The 23,304-nt window shown below is 40.1% G+C and overlaps 1 protein-coding gene across 2 annotated transcripts; it reads left to right on the top strand.

Annotated features, from left to right (window-relative positions):
* Positions 1-129: 129 nt before the first annotated feature.
* On the top strand, positions 130-19,231 carry CASP2 (caspase 2). 2 transcript variants are annotated; one of them, XM_057368282.1, is made up of 10 exons: positions 130-1,212; positions 6,476-6,643; positions 8,062-8,137; positions 9,488-9,582; positions 11,005-11,181; positions 12,273-12,401; positions 12,825-12,915; positions 16,425-16,574; positions 16,662-16,771; positions 17,348-19,231. In XM_057368282.1, the coding sequence occupies exons 1-10, from the start codon at positions 1,063-1,065 to the stop codon at positions 17,480-17,482; spliced, it is 1,281 nt and encodes a 426-aa protein (XP_057224265.1). In that variant the 5' UTR covers positions 130-1,062; the 3' UTR covers positions 17,483-19,231. The 2 variants fall into 2 exon arrangements, with proteins under 2 accessions (XP_057224265.1, XP_057224263.1); XM_057368280.1 differs by lacking the exon at positions 130-1,212 and adding an exon at positions 1,580-1,903.
* Positions 19,232-23,304: the final 4,073 nt, after the last annotated feature.

Here is a 23,304-nt window from a genome sequence, read left to right as displayed (position 1 = left end):
AGTTATGATCACTACAATTTTGTCTTCAGCCTTTGTAAGGGTTTTCAAGCCTTTGGACTTGTCTTGAGCTTTAGAATGTAGAATTCCTGTGCACAAGGGGACAACCATCTGAAGCCTCATGTGACTTTTTTGTAAGTCCTTGAGGAGCAGCTGAGGGAGCTGGGGGTGTTTAGCCTGGTGAAGGCCCAGGGGAGACCTTATCGCTCTTTACAACTCCGAGATTGTAGCCAGATGGGGTTTGTCTCTTCTCCCAGGCAATGAGCAACAGGACCAGAGGAATTAGCCTCAAGCTGAGCCAGGGGAGGTTCAGGCTGGACATCAGGATGAATTGCTATTTCTTCTCCAATGTCAAGCATTGGAATGGGCTGTCCAGGGAGAYGGTGGAGTCACTGTCCCCRGAGGTGTTTAAGGAAAAGACTGGATGTGGCACTCAGTGCCATGGTCTAAGTGGCATGGTGGTGTTCAGTCAAAAGTTGGRCTTTGTGATCTCACAGGTTTTTCCTACTGATTTTTCCAACTGATGCCAYGATTCTGTAATGAGAGCTGTGAATTTGCTTTTGCTAGGATGCTCACTTGATGTTCCCTTCCTATTTCCCTTCCTATTTCCCTGCACATCCCGTGTGCTCCCTTTCTCCATCCCTCTTAACTACAGCACGTTATCTTTTCCGATTAGAGCYGATTTCCGCAGAAACCGATGTCAATAGAGGTAAAAAACTAAAATGGAAAAAAAACCCCAAGGGCCAGAGGCGGTATTTTTCCCAGGAAAGCCGCAACCCCGCTAACCCCCCCTGCCGGCCCGACCCCCTCAGGGCAGGAAGAGGCGGGAGAGCGCTGGCGCGCGCGGCGGTCACGTGACGGCGGGAAGCGCGTCCGGCGGTTTGAATCGCGGGGGCCGCCGGGAAAAGGCGGGACGGCTCGCGCTCCTTTCCGCCCGTCGTCAGGCGGCGGCCGCGGCCCGGGGGTCGCTCCGGTCCCTCCCGAGCCGAGAGCCGAGAGCCGGCAGCGGGGTACGGGTGGCTCCTCGCCGCGGCGCTCTGCCCTGCTGTCCCCGCGCCTCCCAGGATGCTGGCGGCGTGCGGCATGCAGCGGTGCCACCAGGAAGCGCTCAAGAAGAACCGGGTGATGCTGGCCAAGCAGCTGGTGTTGAATGTGCTGGTGGAGCACATGGTAGAGAAAGACATCATCACCGCGGAGATGGTGGAAATGATACAGGTACGCGGCTCGTCGTCTGCGCCCTGAGCTTTATTTCTGGCTGAGCTCGGTGTCGTTCYTTGCAGTAACAGCATTGAAGAAAACCTGACCTGTGTGTTTCCTGCACATTTCAGTGTGGTTGCATTCAGAGGATATGCAGATGTTTGGTTGTAGCATGCAGGAGAGCTGTAAAGTGCTTTTGTAAAAAGAAAAAGTGCTTTTCCTCTGAAGATTTCCGGTGTTCTGGTGTGCAGTTGCAGCAGGCTGTGCTTTGTGGATCGGGTGGTACATTCCAGTCCTTTGTTGTCATTTTTATTGCATATGTAGAAGCAGGAATAATACCTATTTCCAAAAGAATACTAATGAGTAGGTCTTTCCAAAAAGTCACTAACTGAGTAGGTTATATACCAGTTTGTTGTGGCATCTTCCATATAAAGAGTCAGTGCTTCATATGATTTTGTAAAYTGCGTGAAGAGCCTTGCAACGTTCAAGGCTCACTGTGAAATAACAAATGCTGTTTGTTTGTAGGCTTGTGTTACCTACCCTGTGCGGTGGGTACTGTGGAGAGAAGCCATTGCARATAGCTTGGGATTTCTCCCAGAGGGATGGTAATGCACAGAACACTGTGCAGGATGGACATACAGACCTTCAAAGAAAGCAGACTGGAAAGGAAGTGGCTGAAGTTGCATGTCAAGTGCATCTCAGGACTGAAGTAAGCACCTGAGTGAGGTTTTTAGTCCCCTAGGAAAGTTCATGGTCCCATAATAAGAGCAGATGCTGAAAAATAGGATTATGAACTTATTTCTGGGCATGAGTGTAGAATGTAAACCTGAGTCTGGTAAGGTTTTGATTGCAATGAAGAAATTACTTCCTGATTAATTTTGAATCATTGTCAAAGATAATGTGAATCACTTTGCATACTTCAACTCAGTGTCAAAGATAATACGAGATGCCTCATGGGGCCTGTCGGGGATATCAGTGCTGAATTGTGGGAACTCCAGGCAGTTCTACCTGAAATAGCTCCAATTCCTAGTGGAAGAGAACAAAGATACAGTAAAACAGAGCAAGCCAGAGAATGAATCAAGTACTTACTGTACTAGTTTGGGCTGGAGTAGTTAATTTCTTCATAGTAGCTGGTATGGGGCTGTGTTTTGGATTTGTGCTGGAAACAGTGTTGTTAATATMTGTAGAGGTGTTCTAGTTATTGCTGAGCAGTGCTGACCCAGAGCCAAGGCCTTTCCTTCTCAGCCCACTCAACTAGCAATGCTGGAGGTGCAACAGGAATTTGGGAGGGGACACATCTGACACAGCTGACCCAAGGGACATCCCACTCAGTTTGGTGTCATGGTCAGCTTGTAAAGCTTGGGGAGGAAGAAGGAAGGGGCAAACTCTGAGTGAGAGTGCTATCTTTCCAAATCACTGTTGCAGCTGACAGAGCCCTGCTGACTTTAGAATGGCTGAACACCTGCCTGCCAGCAGGAAGGTAGTGGGAGAATTCTTTGTTTTGATTTGTGTGTGGTTTTTGCCTTGCCTGATTAACCATCTTTATCTCAAYTTTTCTCGCTTTTCTTCTTTGGATTCTTCCCATCATTCCACTTTGGGAGGAAGCAACTGGAGTGTCTGATGCTGAGCAGCCCACAGGGGTTAAGCAACAGCACTGCTGAAGTGTGGATGATTAGTAGGGGTGTCCTTTTGATGGCCTGCAGTTTGTCACTTAAGGGGGAGCAGGGAGAAGGGAAGGAAAGGGGGAAAAGTCCTCTCCAACACAAGGTAATGCCAGAGAAAATACTCWTTGGCAAGATGCTGCTGTAGTTAAAAAGTATTAAACTGAGACAGAAGGGAAGAATACTAAAGGAATGTTCCAGTTTTGAGTAAGAGTGCAACCATACTTTGTAATGGATTATCAGTAAGGAGAAAAGTGTTGTAATGGGCAAGTCTGGTAAAGAGTAAGAGCTTAGTGGAAAAAATTATGCCTAATACAATAAACTCACATAACTAAGAGCTTAAATGTRTATAAATAGCAGTAGCAGCCTGAGCAAGAGAACAAAGTGACTTGAATTACTGTTGCAGAGTATTGATCTGGAAATTGCAACAAAGATAGAAACATGGCAGAGGTAGAAGGAAAGCATTCACAGCTGGAACTGCAAAATATGTATTGTACTAGAAGGATAGAAATGAAAGGGACATTTACTGGATAGTACTAGTTATAACAGTGCAATGGAGAAAAAGTAAAGTGCATTAAAAAAAATCACTGAAGTGGAAAGCACTTTGTCTTACCTTTCATTTTCCTGTAGTAGGTCTGTGAATATTTAATATTCTTCCTGTCTCTGGCAAATGTGAGCACAGGTCTTAGAAGTGCTGTTAAGTAGCCCGTTACTGAAAATGTATTGGGACGCTTGATCGTCAGGTACCTTAATGGAAGCAGGAGGAGCCAAATGCCACTGTGATGAAAGAGAATAGATTTTCCTGGATATTATAACTGACTGGTTCTATATATATCTTCCTGCTCCCCTGATAGGTCAGGAAATCAAGATGCAGATAAATAGTTATGTTCTAAATCACCTTTTCTTAAAAACACAACAGTAACACTGGTCTTGATTTAAGCTAAACAAAAGAAAAAATGGTTCTGGAAAGAGGGCACTTAAATAAACTTCTGTAATCTAAGGAAGTGAAGTAAATCAAGGAGCTCAGTGAGACAAAGCATGATGTTTTTCCCAAGTGTGAGGTGTCAAACCAGTACTGACACTTGACCACAAGTAAGATAAAGATGGGAGGGGGAGTGTGTTGCAAGAGAAGCCACTGAAGACAAAGGCGGTTAAATGGGATGARGAGCTCCCAAGGAATATGAAGAGTAAGTAAAGCATTTATGGGTGTACAAGATTGGAGAAGAATCAGTAAATAGAAGCCGCTTCTTTTGATGTCTGAAATGTGGAGAAATACAGGATYTGACAGGATTGAATTTAAATTGGGTCATTCAGAAAAATAAGCCAAGTTTTTTTCCACTGTGCACACTTTCAATAAAGGGTAAAGAAAAAAATTGTATTTTACTTTGTAGTAAAAATGATGTTATAATTATCTAGATGAAAACCCAGAAGAGGCRAGTTTTGAACACAGAGGGAAAATTATGGTGGAAATAAAGTAGGACAGTGGAAACAGCTGTTTTTAAGGCAAGGTCCAAAATCTACTAGCATAAATGCCTACTTGTTGAAGCATCAAATGTTCTTCCGGAGCTCTGGGATAGACTTTCTAAATTGCAGATATGATAGCAAGAGATTTTTTACTTTTCAAACAAGTTGAATACTGTGTACTACGATCAAAGACTGAGATTGTATAGGTATAGAAATTTAAATACCATGGCTAATCACTAGATAGTAATGAAGGGATTGCTGGTTTTGACAAGTGAATTAAATTTGATTAGGATATTTGCCAATTATATATGTTCTTTCCACAGATTCTGCAGGTGTATTCAGGCACAGTAAGACTAATATGGAATTTTGACAGGAATTCAGAATTTATTTACAACCAGTTCCTGTTTTGCTGATAGTAAAATCTATCTGTAAGAGTACAAAAATAAAGATGTGTTGGAAAATAAAATGAAAGAAGTGTGTCTTATGAAAGTTTTGTTTCTGAATGTTTGCTGAACATGATTTAGTGTAACCTAAACATGGTGCTGAAAAGGAAGCTAGATGAGGAGACACAGCCCTTTGGGTATTAAGGGAAGCATTAAGGAGGAAGTCTGCCAAAAGCTGACTGCTGTACATACAAAKTGCAGAATATGAGCATTATGGAAATTTCTTAACTTTTTAAGAAAACTTAAGTTCCAGTTCTTCAGGTTAACTAGCTCTTAACTATCATTTATGGCTTAGAGTCATACACTGTGAAGAAGATGAATGGCCTTGTCTCAAAACAGCTGCAGGTCTACTAGAAAGGAAGAAAAATTCATTTGATACTTTAGAAATAAAGTCTCAATTCACTTCATTAGTTGCAATAAAACTCAGCTTAGGAAAAAATACAAATACATGAAGCTGGTTATTTTTGATGGACTGATAGAGCAGTGTTACCTGGAGAAAGGTACCTTCATACTTCTGTGAAGAGGCAGTTAAGATATTACTAAATGTGCTTCTAGTCAACTCTGAAAATTCAGAATCCTGTGGGAATAAGAGAAGGTACTTACACTGTTAAGGGAAAGAGGCCATTTATGAAAAAAAAATTACTTCTTTACTATAGCAAGTCAAGACCAATTTATAGAAAGAAGTTTTGATAAATAAGGGAAAGGACAGGAGAAGACTGAATTCAAGGAACACTGTTGGTACAAGAATAAATGCACTTGGTCAGTCATGAATGAATATGTATCTGAAATTTTAAATAAGTTCTTAAGCATTGGATCCACAAGATTTTGCAGCATCCTCTCAATGGATGCTCAAACAATATGATGGAGAAAAAATTAAATTACTTTTAACATTGAGCTTGATACATCATTTGGTTTGATTCACAAAATGTGATATCTTCGGTGGCATCAGCTTTACACATATACTTGAAGGCTTTTTTTCCCCCTGATTTTCCTGTGATTGCTGTATTGTTAGGAGAGATCTCAGATCTAAGTGATAATCAAAAACATGGAGGATGAATTCCAAATAAATTTATTACTGATATCCAGTATTATGGTATGTGAGTCTTGGTGTGGTTTAGATTTCAGAGGGATGGGTATTATTGTGTACATTGTACATTTTCTTGGCAAATACCTATTAATATTCTAACAACTTCTTGACAGTGTTTTACAAAAACATGAGTTTCATTTTTAGATGGTTACTTTTGCACATATACTGGTATGTATTGCTTCATTGGTCTACGTATTAGTCTGTACATATGAAATACCATTCTGGAACTGACTGCATATAAGAAGTATTTTACTTTAAGTTTTCTGAAGGATCTGACTATCTGAATGAGACTGTGAACTATTGGATAGTAGTGAAAGCATGTTTTGGACTTGGTGTATTGAGTGAGGAGGAGATACTGTTCCAATGGTAACTGGAAGTAAAATTTTGGAGAAAATATGGTGTATCACTGGGTGTGGTCACGTATGAATTGTGGGCTTGTGTTGTCATATACTCCCCACCTTGAGCAAAAAGGAACAGAGGGGTGTGAATGAAATCAGCTAGGAAGAGTATAATAATGGATCTAGCATAGCTAAGCATAGGGGTGGAATATTTTTCTGAAATAAAAAAAAATAGTTGTTCTCATGATTCRTTGGCAGTGGATTTTGTTTTTTTCCCTCTGGGTTTAGGCCAAGTCTGGGAGYTTTGACCGAAATGTGGAATTCCTCAATTTGCTGCCCAAGAGAGGCCCTAATGCCTTCTCAGCCTTCTGTGAAGCTCTGCGAGAGACCCAACAGCAGCATCTGGAGGCAGTGATCCTGAAGACAATGTCCAACATGAGCCACGAGATTGCAAGGGTACACAGTTTTAAAAAAATAAGATGGATGGCTTGCATTTTACATTGGGTTTGGGCACAAATGGATCTGGATAAAATGGAGTTTTGCAAGTTGGAAGTTGTAGCCTTAGAAAAGCACTAAGGAAGAAATTTGGAAAGAGAATTTTCATAAAGAATCACAAGGTGGTAGAGGTTGGAAAGGGCCTCTAGAAGTCATCTGTTCCAACTTCCCTGCTCAAGTATTACCTTCAGTAGTCTTCCAGRGGCGCATCCAGGGGGTTTCTGAATATCTCCAAGGATGGAGACTCAGCAACCTCCCCCTGTGCTCAGGCACACTCACAATGAAAAAGCATTGCCTGATGTTCAGAGGGAGCCTCCTGTGTTTGTACCTGTGGCYTTTGGGTCTGTCACTGGGCACCACTGAAAAGAGCCTGACTCTGTCCTCTTTGYACCCTCCTTTCAGGTATTCATGCACATTGATAARTTCCCCTTGAGGGATGAGGGATTGTCTCCCTTCATCTCTTCTGCTGGCATCATTCTGCCTAATGCAGCCCAGGGTACCATTTGCCTTTGTGCCAAGGGTACATTGCTGGCTCCTGTTTGACTTGGCACCACRAAGTTCTTTTCTACCAAGCTGCTTTCCAGCTGGATGGCCCCCAAGGTATATTGGTGCATGGGATTGATCCTCCCTGGATGCAGGATTTTTCACTTCTTTTTTTTGAACTGTACAAGGTTCCTGCAGTGTTCTTGCACCCAACATGTTCTTAATGGATGTCTCATTAACAATCCAAACATTGAAACAAAAATTTTTTTTTCTCTGAATTTTTTGGTTTAAATTCATCAATTGTCTGAATAGACTCTTAAGGAAAAAGGTACTTTTATTTCTTCTGCTATGTTTATTTTCACCTTTTCACTATGTGTAGTTGTTAGTACTGTACTAAAAGAATAATTTTGCAAAGATTCCATGTTCTTAGTGCATTGGCAAAGATGTAAACATATTTTGTACAAAGGAAGGGAAAGCAAATACTTTTGAACAGATGTTCTCTTACTGAAATGTAAAATTAATTAAACTACCCTTTTTTGTTTTGCATTTTGCTTTACTATACAAGCAATGAAATCTTGACTGCAAACAAAAATATGGGAATCACCAGATAATTTTTTTGCAAAACCAAGAAGGATAGGATTGCCCCATAGTAAGGATTATAAACTGAGGATTTGGATAGTAGTAGAGATGAGCAAAGAAGAGAAGGAGTTTTGCATTGAGACAAAGTGCTGTCTTGTCATTTTCTTTTGGATGTGTACCATAATAWTTCAATCATTTTTATATGTTTATAAATGCCATGTATCCTTTCTTCCATTATACCTTCAGGCTTGTACTGTAGAGAAAAAAAAAAGCTATTTTATGCTACTCTTTTTCATGGATTTATTGATGTCTTGTAGCTTGAACACTGTCATGAGTCAGATCTTCCATATCCTGTCAGTGAATCCTGTAATTCAAAGAGACCCCGCTGGATTGGTGAGTTGCACATGATTTGCTGCCTGGTTGACTCCTTCCAATTTCTTAATATTCTCTTAATTCAATTCTAGAAATAAGCTTGCCACCACTTTACTCATCTTGGGAATACAAACTTGACAGTAAACTGACTATATTATGATCTGAGAGGCTGATTTATAGCATATGGGAAGAGACAAAGAGAACCAGTTGCTTGTCAGCTTCATTTTTTTTCTTATGGGACACTTCATTGCTTAAACAGTACATGTCAGTAAAATTCTAAAATTTGAAAGAGTTTCTTTGCTGAAGATTTGTAATAGAATTTCATTGAACTAGAGCTGTGATAAGCTACTGACTTTAGGCAGATCTCCTTAATTTAGAGTTCCTWCTTATAAAAATTAGTTTAAGGCTACGTGAGTCCAACTTGAGCTTATCTCAAGTGCAGTAAATCAGCTTTTCCTTAACAATGCATTTGTGACTTTAGACCAGGGGATTGGTCTAATAAACAGTTGTTGGAATTAACCTGTTTGCTGGTTTTTGTGTTGCCTCTGGTAATGCCTGGAGTCTCATTTTCCTTAACCACAGGTTTACCCATATAGTGGTTACTAGGAGTTCTCTCTGGTGTTAAAGAATAAGTGTCTTATTTTTGGAGACTTCTTATTTAAGTGAAAAGATTTTAGRTTGGGTTGTTCTGATTTTTTTAGAGCATATGTTTTTTCAGCCTCAAAAGGCTGAGAAAGGATTTCAGAAGAGACTGTGAATGTCATTAGCTCAGTTTCTTTGGTACAGAGGAGTGAGCGTTTGTCTGCAAATGGCAAATAGTTGATTATCATTCCCCTCTTCTGCTGTTATCCAGAGGAAAGTGTTCAGAGGCAGATATTAAAAGAAAAGGGCTTTGTACTTTATGAAAGTTAGAAATGTCTTGTTTGATCACTTATGCATATGTTCAGCATGGGAGGCCTTTAATGAAAGGGAAGAACTATTCTGTTTGAAATTTTCTAGCAACATTTTGTCAGCCAAACTCTGAAAGTAGGAATATACTGTGCAAAACAATGCAAAGCACAAGGATCTAATATTAGATGAGAATTCTGTTTTCATACTCTGTAGAATGAAATTTACTAGGCCTTAGATAAAACTAACCACATAGAAGCAAAAATAAAAGCTGTCAATTCAAATAAAAATGTATACCATTGCAGTACTCATTTTCTTGTTGTGTGTTTCATTTTGTGTCAATGGTACCTGATCAAACAAAATTTTTAGAGGTATGAAATATGCATAAGAGAATATAGTTCAGAATTTGCAAGTTACTACTTTAATGCAGAGAGTTTGTATTTGAAGTTTTTTATTATTATTGATATATTTGGTTTTGCACAGAACCAGTGGAACATTCCTTGGATAACGGAGATGGTCCCTCAATTCCTCCAGTGAAGTTTTGCACTCCTGAATTTTATCTTGATCATCAGCACTTGGTAAGTCATTGGCAGAGAAAATCTTAACATGTGAGAGATGTGAGATGTTTGGATCTATCAGCTGAACACGTGCCACTTTAAATGGAGTTGAAACGCTTCATTGGGATGCAGATCAGGGTTGTGCTATTTGTGTAGCTGAAAGGTGTTGCCAGTCGTGTTCCATTTGATGTGGTTCTCATTTACAAGTGTCAAGAAATCCTGAGAAATTCTGTAACTCTATACAAATCTCTGCCTCTGTTTTTTTAATCGTGAAGAGCTTGGTGAAATGTCTTCTATTCTATTGCTCTCTTTGAGCTGTCAGTATTATTGCCTCAAGTTTATTTGTCTGTATCCTCATCATCTTCTGTGTGATGACACACCCTGTAAATGACTATAAGATAGTAGAACTCTGTTTTCAACTAGTAGTTGCCTGTTTTAATTGCCARCTGTACCCTAAAGAGTCCTTAGGCTTAAGAACCAGATCAGGATTCTGTGCTGGGTAGAACAACCTGAATTTCTAATTTTTTGCAGTGTTTGAAGTTACAGATGTAGTCTTTTTGTTTATTCTGTTAGTGAAGCATAGATTGTGGTGAGGTGGGCTTAAGGAAAAGTACTTTGATCATMGGGTAAACACTTCATTAGTGTTGCACAATGTCTAATAGTTAAGACACTCTGTCAGAGGCACTGTGTGTAGCAAAACAGAGTTTGTGTGTTGGTTTTTGTTGCGTTTGGGTTTTTGGCTTTTTTTTTGTTTTTTTTTTGTTGTGGGTTTTTTTGGACCTGTCTATGGGGGTGACATGATTATTAAGCAGTGCCAGTGTGCGCTTGACTAGGCTCCTTTTACATCTGTGCCTGGATGCAACTTACTTGATAGTCTCCTTTGGTATTAAAATTTATTTCCAACTTACAGAAGCGTTAGTAAGTGAATTACTATTGATTTGTTGTTATTAGAGTGGTGGGGACWGAGAGGGATCTTAATTTCAAGACACCCTTCTTACATTAGTTCTTTTCCTGTTAACCTCTTTTGCCAGTTGCACAATTTTAAAGATCAATGATTGACAGCCCYTTGCTGTTACAATTATACTCAGTGCTATTTTACATCTGTCTGTTCCCTACAGCAATTAAGAAATGTTAGCTGAACTTTACATCATGTTCTCCTCTGATGGGGGTGATACATATATATGGAGCCCAGCTGGGTTGAGGGTGGGAAAGGGAAAAAAGTTAGGAATAGCTAATCCACAGTTTGAAATGGATAAGCTGTGTTTCTTTTAAAATGAGGAATAAGGCRAGCCAGTCTAACTTAATAATAGTATTGTAGAATTGCCAGTTGTGGAGGCTGGCAAGYGCAGGCATATCAAGATGGTGTGGAATGATTGCTGTTCTATTCTAACACACCATTATTTCCTTGTGTAGTCTAAATTTATCCATTTGAAATCTTCTCAGGCGTACAAGCTGACATCAGAGCCCCGAGGCTTAGCACTTATCCTCAGCAATGTCCGTTTCAACACCGAGAAGGACCTGGAATATCGCTCAGGGGGAGATGTGGATTGTGCTTCCCTGGAGATGCTTTTTAAACATCTTGGGTATCGAGTCACTGTTCTTCATGATCAAACTGCACAGGTAAGATGGTGATCCCAGTACTTCACAACTGGTATGGATGAGTTTGTTRCCTAATTGTCTTAAGAGGTTCCCTTTGGTATGTGTAGTTAAGCTTTGAAGATGTGAATTATCASTTAGGAATAGAAAATAAGTCTTAAATGGGATGATGTCTGCTCTCATACTGATCCATATGGGAAAGCTTGGAAGGCTGGGCTCTTCCAAYGGAAAGGAGTATCACAAAGGACTACAAGAGGTACTACTCTAGTCGGACTCTAGTGGAAGGGACAAGAATTTAGAGACCACGCCTGGCCTGTGTTAAAAGCACAAGTTAATAGCCTYCGGTTTACTCTAGATACCAGTGTTCTACTCTTCTAAAAGTTAAACTTTATGAATATTGGATATAGTCTTTGCAGGTGTGATGTTTTTGTCCTATCAGTGATGAAGTCAGTTGCCATCCTCTTTACCAGTCTTCTGCTGTCTGTGCAGTTTAGTTCCACTGTTTCAGTCTTTGCTAAAAACAGTGTCTGCTTCACTTAGGAAAATGGGTAGTGTTCCGTGACTAACTTATCAAGCCACTATTCCTAGGAATGCAATTGCTGCCTTCTCCAGTATCATTTGTTCTTATTCCTTTTAAGTCCCTATGAATCCAAGTGATACAGGACCTGTTATGAARAGTGTTTTATTCAAGAACAGACCTTTTGCAGCATTGATGTAAGAGTTTTGCACCTGCCATGTTGTCAGAATTCCTGAAGTTTAAATTTTTAATTGACCACTAATGTCTGGATACCTGAAGACCCAGAGTATATAGGTTAAGTTGCTCCAGTATCCSACTGCGACTCAAGTGTCAGTGTAAAACCTCTGCAAAATATCACTTGGTTTTTCCTATTGGCCTAAGTGATTCTTGCTTCACAGTGTTATAATTAGGACTGAATAGAGTAAGAATATTTTGCCTTTTTTTAATACAACACGTCTTTTCTATGTAAATTTGATGTGTGTAGGGGTTTTCTTTGTAACAGGAGGGCTGTTTGTGTTTTTCACAGAGTATTGATTCACTTTCCCTGTGGAAGTCTGGAAAATACTGAGTTTTTTTTTCCTTTTTTGTCCTGTTCTAGGAGATGCAGAATGCATTGGAGAGATTCTCCAAGCTGCAAGATCATCGAGATGTGGATTCCTGCATTATAGCTCTGCTTTCCCATGGTGTGGAGGGTGGGGTTTATGGCAGTGATGGCAAACTACTTGAGGTATATTGCTGAGCCCTGATCTGTTGTTGTGGGTTATCTCTAGGAAAGTAACAATGGAAAGAGGGGAGTAAAAGTTTTAAAGAAAGAAAAAGAAAGATTGAGGATTCACATTTTTTGAAACAGAAAAAATAAGGGCCGGAGGGAAGAAAAGGGCAGGGGGCTGTCTGTGAGAGGTCTGGAAGATGAAAAATGGCAAGTAGGGGAAATTATCTCTGTATAAATRCTAGGTAGAGTGCATGAACCCAAACAAGTAGGAACCTGAGGAGATAGTGGAGAAGGGAAGTGTTTGCTACATGCTGAGTTTGCAGGTAAAGGAGAAAATAACCAAGACTGGTGAGGTAATAACCAAAATGCAGGGAAGAAAGGTGAGACTGGGTTTGGCTTACAGAAGGCTGCAGTGAAGAAATTTCCTCTCTCTCTTAGTTGCAGGAGGCTTTCCGGCTCTTTGATAATGCAAACTGCCCAAATCTCCAGAATAAGCCCAAAATGTTCTTTATTCAGGCCTGCCGGGGAGGTGAGTGCCCAAACACTAAAAGCCATGTACTTGGCATGCCATTAAGGCTCATTTTGCACACGTGCACACCCTCACATCCAACTTGCTGTCAACTCTCCTCTTTGCTTCTCTCAGGTGTAAGTGGGACCCATATTCACCTCCCTCTGCCCTGCTGCTGCCACTGCATCTGTTGCTCTGTAAGTGTCTTTAGTTCTGCATGAGGTGTGTGCATTGACTTGCAGACCCCAGAGCATCTTAGTGACATAAAGCTCTGTCATATCCCACTCATTCCTTGAGGCCTCTTCGTGCTGTGCCTGCAGTAGGAGGAGTGGGGTACACGGTGCACAAATGGCAGCACAGCATGGAGCAGTACACTGCACTGGAGTCTTGCYGAGGTCCCATTTTCTCTTGATCCTCGATGTGTTGTGTCTCTTGTAGTTGTCTCTTAAGCTGTCAAGAGTTGGTTCCAATTATTTTGGGGGTTTTGTCTTTTACTTCAGCCCGTTTTCAACCTCAAAATGACMTTTTCTTGCATCCTTTTCCACATACTGTTGAATTCTTACATGCTGTTGTACAGAATTCTTCTCATAATTTTATAGACTTGCTCTTTTTCTTTGCTTTGTGTGCCTTTCTAAAAAAAACTGCTATTCCTTTTCCTTCCTTTTGTAACTGAACACATCTGTAACTAACTACGTTTCAGATCTGCTAATGACCAACTTTTTCCCTGAAGTGTTTGGGCTGTGTGAAGTTGCAGATATTGCTGAGTGAAGTTATGTCTTGCAGTTTCTTTTTTCCCTTGTGATAGAGAAGTTTTTTCTAGCGTATATACTTCTCCCCCTGCTTTTCCCTTGTTCCTCACAGTTGTGTCCCTTTTTTTCTCAGTTTTAGCAAGCTTTATATTTTGTCCTCTAGTCTCTACTCTTGTTTAARCCCAGTGCAGGGGAAAACCTAAAGTTTGCATGAGGTATTCTGGCAATCASAAATACTTGGTCCTTCTAAGCATTTGGGAGCATTGTAACACACATGTTTACAGTAYGAATTGAATCCGATTGCTTTCCTTATGTGAATAAACATGTAGATACTCTTGAACAAATGTGAATTGCACGGACATAATGTGGAAATAAGTGCAATAAGCCAGAATTTTCAGCTGACCTCATTAGGTAATTAGGTTTATTTGACTGTAATGTTGCCATAAGTCTGTTAAGACTAAGAAGTCAACCTTGGCCTTTGTATTCCCAAAAAAATTGCAGTTAAGAAAGAGTGGTAAAGCTTGCTATGCATGAGGGTTTAGATCTAAAATACTGCAATAGACAAAGGATGGAAATACTTGCAAAACTGAAATGAAAAGCTTTTTCCTCAATTGCAAAAACAAAACAAAAATAACCCCAAAACAAGGCAAAACCCTGCATGGTCTAACCTCTTTTAAATCTTGATTAATAGTTGGAGGGGAAAGCCAGTTACAAAATAATTGAACTGTCAACAAAAATATGTATCCTTTAAACAGCATTTAAAAGACAGTATAAATAGTATTGTCAACTTAGAAATTATAATCAATCTATTTGTGTCATGTAAGTTAGCTGGAGCTAGTTGAAACAAGATGAGAAATGCGTAAGTTATTCTTCTTCCGTAACCTTACATAATAGSCCTGCTCTCTCTTCTATTAATGACACATTTTAAAAATGTAGATAAAGACATGTTGATGCAGTCTTAATTTCCAAAGTACTTTTGGCAGGAGTCTACTAAAGAACTGAAGTAGTCCACCTACAGTCGTGGATCAAAAACCAGTAGCAACACAAAACCATGGGGAAAGTTTCAGTATGGCATAAAATGAAACTTTGAAGCTGCTTAATATYTGTGTTTAATGTAGTAGATCCAAAAGAGTGAAAAATCATGCTAAGTAATGACAAATTGTTAATTAGCAGTTATTTAAACCAKTTGGCAAATCAGCTGTCTGGGAGCTTCAGTACAATTTAAACAGAGTGGATCAATCTCCAGCAGTGGTTCTATAAATTAGAGGCTAAGTATGCAAAGGGTTAGTGCTTTACACATTTTAGTTAAATTGGTTGGAGTGGTGTTTGAAGACAAATGCATGAGGAAGATGTGTAATTCTAAAGCTTTAATCAAAAAAGTTTTGACTTCATACATAATGGGATAATGACAGTGTGAATAGAGCTTGATGGTAAAATTACCTGAGTCTTATCTGAAATAACATGCACAGTGAACACTACACTAAATTTTTAAGACGATAGAGAACTGAAAAGATTAGAAAAGTGTGATAAATGTGTGGTTAAAAATTTAAAAAAATTTGCATTGTTCCCTTAAAGAGATTAGGGAGGAACTCGAAAGTCATCATGAAATTTTGAGCTATTAATTCCAGGCGGTATCAGACAATCACACCCCTCCCACTGCTGTTTTCTTTTTAGAGGGAAAGAACAATGTTGCTGGTTTAGGAACTGACCATTTCCTGAGCATAATTATGAAATGCCACCAGTGCCACTGCCTATTAGGGGGTTAGAAGTCCAAATGTATTTCTAAGGCATGAACTAGAAACAAAAATTGAGAACTATCATAAAGAAGAAGGCTTCCAGAGTGGACACTTAAGCCTCCTAACACTAGACTCTGATTGTGCTGTTAGGAAGCAAGAAGTACTATAGAATCTCATCTTAGAGCAAAAGAAAACAAAAAAGCAAAATTATATGAAAAATCTGTAAAATGTAATTTTAATTTTCTTGCAACACAGCTGGATTATCAAAGTTACCACCACCTAAGCAATTAGTTGAGATTATAATGGAAACTCTGCATTATGTAGACAACCAGTTGAGAATATCTGCACTTGCTTAATGCATACTAATGAATCCTGGAAAGGGTATTAAATGCTTTCCAGGCCTTAAACTAATCTCTATGGACTGGAGTTCTCTCTCATGTTTGGGGTCAGATTATTTTGCATGTTTCTGCTGCACAATTTATACTTTTAATTGAAACAAGCAGTATTGTAATCAGGTTTTATAACTAAGTGAGATACTTGGTCTATGTTTTCTAGGTGTATTGGATGTAGACCTTAGCAACCAAAGTTCCAGCTCTTGTTGGAGTTCTGCAATAAAGAGATAGTTAGCATTGCAGACTGCATTAGATATTTTTTTTATCTTTCTAAGGTAGGTACAAGTGGAAAACTCTGTGGCTAKGCATCAAATCCTTCCATGAATGGTGAAGAAATACCAGAAACTTCCCCGCTTTCATAGTTGTCCCATGATCTGCACAGGAAGAGATGGGAGCAGAAATCAGCATGCAGACCAAGTCAGGTTAGGTTAAGCAGGTGCAGCAGTCATTGGTATTTGCATTTATTTGTGCAGAAGAATTTTCAGATGAGTCTAAAACAGCTTAAGAAGCTTAAAGTTAATGCAAAAGCGTTCTGCTTGATCGTAGTTGTGGCATTGCCGACCAGAGCCCAAAACTAAGGACGTACAGGAAAGATACATCCAGTAATTCAGGATAATTTCTTCTCTCCCTCTCCTTGTTTATTGCCACCACAGATGAGTTGGATCGGGGAGTGGATCAAAGAGATGGCAAAGGATGGTCAGATTCCCCAGGCTGTGAGGAAAGCGATGCRAACAAGGAAGAAAGTCTGAAGCTGCGTCTGCCGACGTGCTCAGATATGATCTGTGGATACGCTTGTCTGAAAGGTATTGGGTAAAGGTCCTGATTGTTGGGCATAAGGAGGCCTTATCTGTGTTCCCCAAAAGCCTTCATGGTAGACTCTCTCTCGCCAGGCACTGCGGCCATGCGGAACACCAAGCGTGGGTCCTGGTACGTCGAGGCTCTCACCTCCGTGTTTGCAGAGGACTCGCGACACACTCACGTGGCTGACATGCTGGTGAAGGTAAAGCAGAAGTGCATTTACTCTCCCACTTATGCCTGTTTTTTGAGGGGCCTTCCATTGCTTCAAAATGCTAGGATTAATCTAGTACTGCTAAAGCACTAGCAAAATTATAATTTTTCCCCATTCTCATTTATTTACTTATATGCAGTTCAATAACGGTTTAACCCAACTAAAGATKCTGTTTCTTTGACTCCTGTTTCCTTTGTGTGGTCCCATGGTGAATGTGCAAGAAGAGTTAATATGTCTTGCCAAGAATTAGTTTTCTTCTATAGAAATAGCTCTTTTTTTCAGTGAATTCRTTCCCTGAACATGCACACCACACAACTCCAAAAGCACTAGTACTCATGTAAGGTAAAGTTTGCAAAAATGAAGGAAGAAGGAGTGAAAAAAAGCAGTGTGACCACAGCAACTTGAGCTGCTGTGGAGCTGCCCCATAGTTCTTTTTCCTTCTTATAATTAGGTGATTACTTAATGCATTAAACAGAATAATCTGTGAGTACAGAAAGAAATTACATTTTTCTTCCTTCTGTTGTTTTAATCCTTCCAGTTATTTTGTTTTTTTAATCTCACATCTAGGTTAATAGGCTAATCAAGCAACGAGAAGGTTATGCCCCAGGCACAGAATTTCATCGCTGCAAGGAAATGTCAGAATATTGTAGCACACTCTGTCGGGACCTTTACCTGTTTCCTGGCTATCTACCAGGAAAATAACCTTGCCAGCTCTCTTTGAAGAGAGATACYGCCAAAGCTGAACTTTTGACTGTGGATATCTGTTTTCACTCTTGTGAGCTGCRACATCAGATGTGCAAGCAAGGAATGCCAGTCTAATTCTTCATGTCTTTTTCCAAAATAAACTGGCAACTCTCCTTGTAATCTGATTCAGTTCAGGGTTTAAAATTCTGATATCCTGATTGGCTCTGTATGTGTAGAAATTAATGGAAAGAGGATCAGCATTAGAACTGGAAAGAAGTGGGAACATCCTTTGGAAGGARGCATAAGGACGTTTGTAAACAAAGTGAATATGAAAGTGGAAATGGACTACTAGGAAATCAGTCAAAAATGCTACTTGTACATTAAAAATTTTAAGTATTTTCTGCATGGTTCTTCATACAGGACAGTCAATTCCTGTGCACATTAGAAAAGRGCTCCCTTGTGAAGGAGAATCCTCCCCCTCTCTAAAATGGAAGATTATTGTTCTCCATACTCAACACTTCCCATTTTGATCACTTAGAAGTCTATTTTTCTACATTCCTTCTATAGCCAAGTTACCAAGAGAAATATAAGACATCCCAGATTATCAGCAAAACATATAGAGACCCAGACAAACATGCCTCCATAAACAGCCCCAGAAATAATTTTGAATCTAGAAACTCTAGATTAGCTCCCCTTAACCATTCCCAAGACTGAGCAACTKCATGGAATATTCCTTTTGAGGAATTTGTTTGCTGTAGTATTTACGTGTCACARTAGACATTCAGTGCACCAGCTTCTCAGGAGTCTATAAATTGCACTGTACAACTGAAGCCCTGAAACTCYAYGGTCTTGTACAAAAGGATCTTTTGTCTTTTTAATTCACAAAAATATTCAAGGCAGCTCTTTACGGTCTAAGCATGTTGCTTGGATTATTTATCACTGCAGGTTTTTTTTCCCTTTTAAGTGAGAGGGAGCATTTTACATTATTATCCTGTTCTGTGAGTTTTCTTTTTTAAGTTGTGATCATTGAAAAGCAAAATCTACCCCTTCTTTTGGAAATGTCCTGCACAGCCTCTTCATGCTGTAATTTGTGTCTTGCTGTGTCCAATTGCAGTTACTCCCATTTGATGTGAYGTGGGAGATGGGCACTGTTCTCTTTTTGTGGTAGAGCCTAAATCCTGAGATACTGGATTGTGTATGGACTACWGGCTGCTCACTTGAGTCTCAATCTCCATTTTGTAGCATTAAGCTGCCATTGTTCCTGGCTTTTTTAATGTAAGTATGGCTTTTAAAATAAATTTTTCAGGATAGAATTATGAATAGGAAGCACAAAGGGATATGGAGGGAGGCTGGAAAACTAGGCATGTGCTCTTTTCATTTTTCTGCCTAGGAAAATGAAGGCTGTGTTTCCTCCAGCTGACAAAGGTGCAGCACTAACATTTATCTTGCATTTATTSTACACACAATGTGATAAACAGAACAAGAATCATACTTGCCAATTGGTGCCTTACTCTGAASTTTAATATACCAGTTTAGGAGCTCCTGTACCTCTCTGGAGTATAAACACTGTCTTCCTGAGTGCTCCCTCTACTAAATGGTGCAATATTTTACAGAGACATTTATTGATGAAGTGGTCCATTCTGATGGATTAAATTTCTGTAGGATTGCATCAAGTTGCATTGTCACTGCCACTTTTGTATATCTTTTTGAATACTTGTATTTTACTGCCTTGAGGTGTCAAAATAAAGAATTTTTGTTTGATTAATCTGTGCAGTGTCTTCCATTTGGGGAGTTAGATCCCTGTGCAGAAAGGGAGGTTCTATATAAAGAGAATTTTATGTAGTTTCTTGAGATAGATAGCACATCTCAGAGGGGCTTTTGAACTCTCAGGCAGAAGCCTGGTATTTACAGCTGCAACCACTATGAGCTGTTTGTAAATTTTCATTACACTTGGGCCAAACAAAGACTGATGTATTAATAAAGAGATATGAGGCAGAACCACCAAGTAAAAGGCTGATGTGCTTCAGCACATGAAATACAGGAAAATTTTGGGCTTGGTGTTCTTGAAGGGAAACTTGGTGTCAAAATGAAGGGTTCCTGGRAAAAAGAGTTGGAAGGAGGAAGAGACTGAAAGGAAAGTGAAGATACCACCTGTCGGAAGAATTCTGGAAGTGGAGGAAGGTCCAGGGGATCAGAGAGCTGCATGGGAATGAATACCAGGGAATGCTGGAGAYTTTTAAGTGGGAGCAGCTGTATAACACAGAACCAGCAGAACTTTCTGTTCCACCTTCACAATCGAGCCATGATCTTCCTGCTGGGCAGGGAAGYTGAGATCAAAGTAATGCATCTGGGAGAAAGTCGATGAGTGTGAAATAGGAAGGTAGAAGCTCTGTTCTTGCTAGTTATAGAAATAATCCCCACTATCCAGATCCACTAGAGGTTGCCATTTACCCTGTTTCTTCAGTGGCATCTAGAAGAGTGCTTCCTCTCTTCTGAGACCTTTCTGGTGAAAGGGTACATTGATTTAATAAAAATACCAAATTCTGATAAGGGAAATCTAGTATTGATATTAGCACTGGAGTTACCAGCATCTGCCTGYACAAAAAGTGATTCTAGTATAGAGGAGGAAGTAAACAAGATGTTTGTATTTTCATAGGTAAGTTTTAAGGTACTAGCATAGTTTGAGGAATTACTTTTAATACCTGGGATAGCAGAGCAATGTTGACTGGTTCATATTTTGTCTGGAAATCAGAAGAATAAGGTGAAAGGTTTTATTTGAGATGGGGAATGGAAACAGTGAACCCAATGTAGACAAGGTATTTTAAAAATGTTGAGTTGCATGAAAATCATTTATTAACAGAACAATACAGYTAATTAATACAATTTTAATTCTAAACTGGTTTGGTTTCCCTATTTGTGATTGCTGAATAGATAGTCAAAGGATTTGATTTTGTGACATAGTTACTGCTCCCTTTAAGAATKAGGATATACAGAATGGTACTGAAAGAGAGTATATGTTTCCAAAACATCAAAAGGTTTGGCTAAACAKCTATAAAACATCTTATAAAATAAAAGTTATGCCAAGCTGAGACTCCTAAYATTCACTGTACCTGTGTTGTATAATTTGTTCTTGCCCTTCAGGGTRTGAGAATTCTTCACTACATGGCAACACTAAATTATTAAGTTAGGAGAAGGAAATGCAAGAAGATACTGTTATGTAATAGATTATGTCATCAGCATATGCATACAGAGAACAGTTTCTTTAAAAGGAAGGGAATGAAATGGAAATCTCCAGAGAAGTTGCAATCAACTGTTGTCACAGGATCAGCAGCCTTGGTGGGTGTTTCACTAGGAATAAGTGCTRTGTCCTACTCAGTGCAATTTGACCTGCTGTTGCTGATTTTGCCACTTCTCATAGAATTCTTTTTGTTGGAGTTTGATATTCTTTTGTTTCCATTCATCTGCATTTRGTACTTGTTTATGGTAACTGCTATGTATAACTTGGTCTTCAGACTGTATTTTTGCATAAACTATTTTGCCTGCATGCACAAATTCTTAAGACGACATCTGTGTGATTTACTACATCTTTCAAAGAGCTCAGAGTGCCACTCAGATTTCTCTGACTTGGAAAAGTAGCTGTAATTGCTGCGGTTCAGGCTGATTTTTTAAAATATTTGTATTTTCCTTTGACTCTCCTAAAAGTTTTCATTTGCAGCTGCAAAATAAGGAGGAACAGTAACACCTCCCATAGAAACCATGCTTTGACAAAGGTAAGGTTCACACTGATAAAACTGATAAAATACTTGGATTTGGATTTGTTAGGTACGGGTGGTAAACACAAACTTACTGGTTGYTGGTATTCAGTCATTTGTAAAGTGACACAAAGGGTGAAAGGAAAAGGTCACACTGAACATAGACTTAAATTTTCTAAATGGATTCACACAGGAGTAAGCAGTTAAGGAGTTTTTTTTAATTGCCACTACCTCTTGCAAATCTGGCTTCTTGCCCAGCCCAGACCAGAAATCCTGGGCTCATGCCTTACCAGCTGCACCCAGGACATGTGCTGGTCCCATCCTAGAGGCTGGAGCGGACACTCCTGCACTCCTGTTGCTAAGGCCACAAACMTGGGGTGCCAACAGTCCTGGTGTGACTCCAATGACAAGAGCCAAGTCCCCTCACTCTGGTCTGACCTGTAGCATTCAGGGCACCTGTTGAGATGATCCAGCTGTGGCTGCTCCACCTGCTGATGCTGAGACTGTAGACAGTCGGTCTTTGGTGTGATCTCTGTTCCCCATTGTCTCCGAGTTCTGGGTTCTGTGTATTTCTGTTTGGGGCTTCTCATCTTCTGCATTCAAAAAGCTCCTTGACTGGGTAACCTTAATAAAGGCGATACTTTCACCTTTCACATGCTCTTACGTAACTCATTTTTATTTAGTGGGAGAAACAGCTTAGAAAGTCATTATGTTGCTCTAAGTAACTGCTTTCCTAGATACTGAAATTTTCTTTTTCCCTAAATGAAAAGCTTTACAGATAGCAGATGAATTTTTTTTAAAAAGAGCAGTTGTCTGTGCAAAGAACTGTGGCCTATATTATCTGCTGCATTCCCCACAAACTTCTGTGCTTGCTGTTGCCTCAGGGTACAGCAGACAGTAGCTGTGACTCAGCTGAGGATGTAGCTGTTACCACAGCTGCTCAGTGCTCTGTTTCTCAAGGCACTAGCCCAYAGCAGCACCCTGATTTTGTCCTTTSCACACTATTAGTTCCTCCTTGCTTTTCTTGTGGCAATGATCCAGGACACACAGAAGGGCAGGAGGCAGGACCTCCCTACTTTGCACCCCTACAGATGTCCCAGGATCTTCCACAACCCAGAAACCCTTCCTGACTGTGCTGTTGAGCAGCTTTAACTGGTTTTAGGTATGAGAAATTTGGTTGAGGAACAAGCTGAAACCCAGAAGGGATCATTAGGAAACACTTTTTTACTATGAGGGTGTCTGAGAACTGGAGGAAGTTGCCCAGTGAGGTTGCAGAGTCTCCATGCTTGGAGATGCTCAAAAGCCATCTGGACATGCCCCTGAGCAGCTGGCTCTAGAAGGCCCTGGTTGAGCAGGGAAATTGGGCCAGGTGACTTTCAGAGCTCCCTTCCAACATCAACCTTTCTGTGGTTCTGGATGGAAAAGATACTGAATGTTAGTTATGCCAGTGGATGAAGGTTCATGAAGGTACCAAGACTGTGAGCAAGGCTGTTTATTTGTGCTGAGGTAACCAGCAATAATGGGCATGCTTGAAGAAAAATTATTTTAAATGTGAGGACAGCATAAAAGTAATTCATATGAGGAATAGTCTTCCAAGGCCTGCTAGGCGAACTTGCCTTCTCAGATACTTACACTTCACAGGTTGTGGGGGTAATCCTCCTCAGGTTGCAGGAYGGTTCTCTTGTCTCTAATTCTGGTAATTTGTCCTTTCCACTCTTTTCTTCCTTAGTGTCTCTCTGCCATCAGTACCCATGCTTTCTGTGGTCCCCCAAACGGAGTGAAGAATGACACTTCCTGAGAGAGGAGGAGGAAACGTTACCTCCTGTTAATTTACTGAGCTGTCCCATTGCCAGGACAGCAGAGAGAGATTAAAGCAGGGGAGCAGACAGAACAGGAGGGGGCAGGGAGTCTCTGGTTACACTCTCCCTCTCTGTCTTTCCCTCACCAGTAACCTTCTCTCTCAGGGTGCTCTGAGGGATTTTAGCTGAATCCTTGCGCCTGTTTCACTCCATGATTTTGCTGTGGGGGGCAGACAGGAAGACATTGCCCTGAACAACCCCTACTCCACAGGACGTTGTCTCTGGGGAT

This window comes from Malurus melanocephalus, unplaced genomic scaffold, assembly GCF_030028575.1.
Source record: "Malurus melanocephalus ecotype Western Australia unplaced genomic scaffold, MMel_1.1 scaffold_89, whole genome shotgun sequence".
In the NCBI taxonomy this organism is placed as follows: Eukaryota; Metazoa; Chordata; class Aves; order Passeriformes; family Maluridae; genus Malurus; species Malurus melanocephalus.
This window is presented reverse-complemented; position numbering and strand designations above follow the sequence as displayed.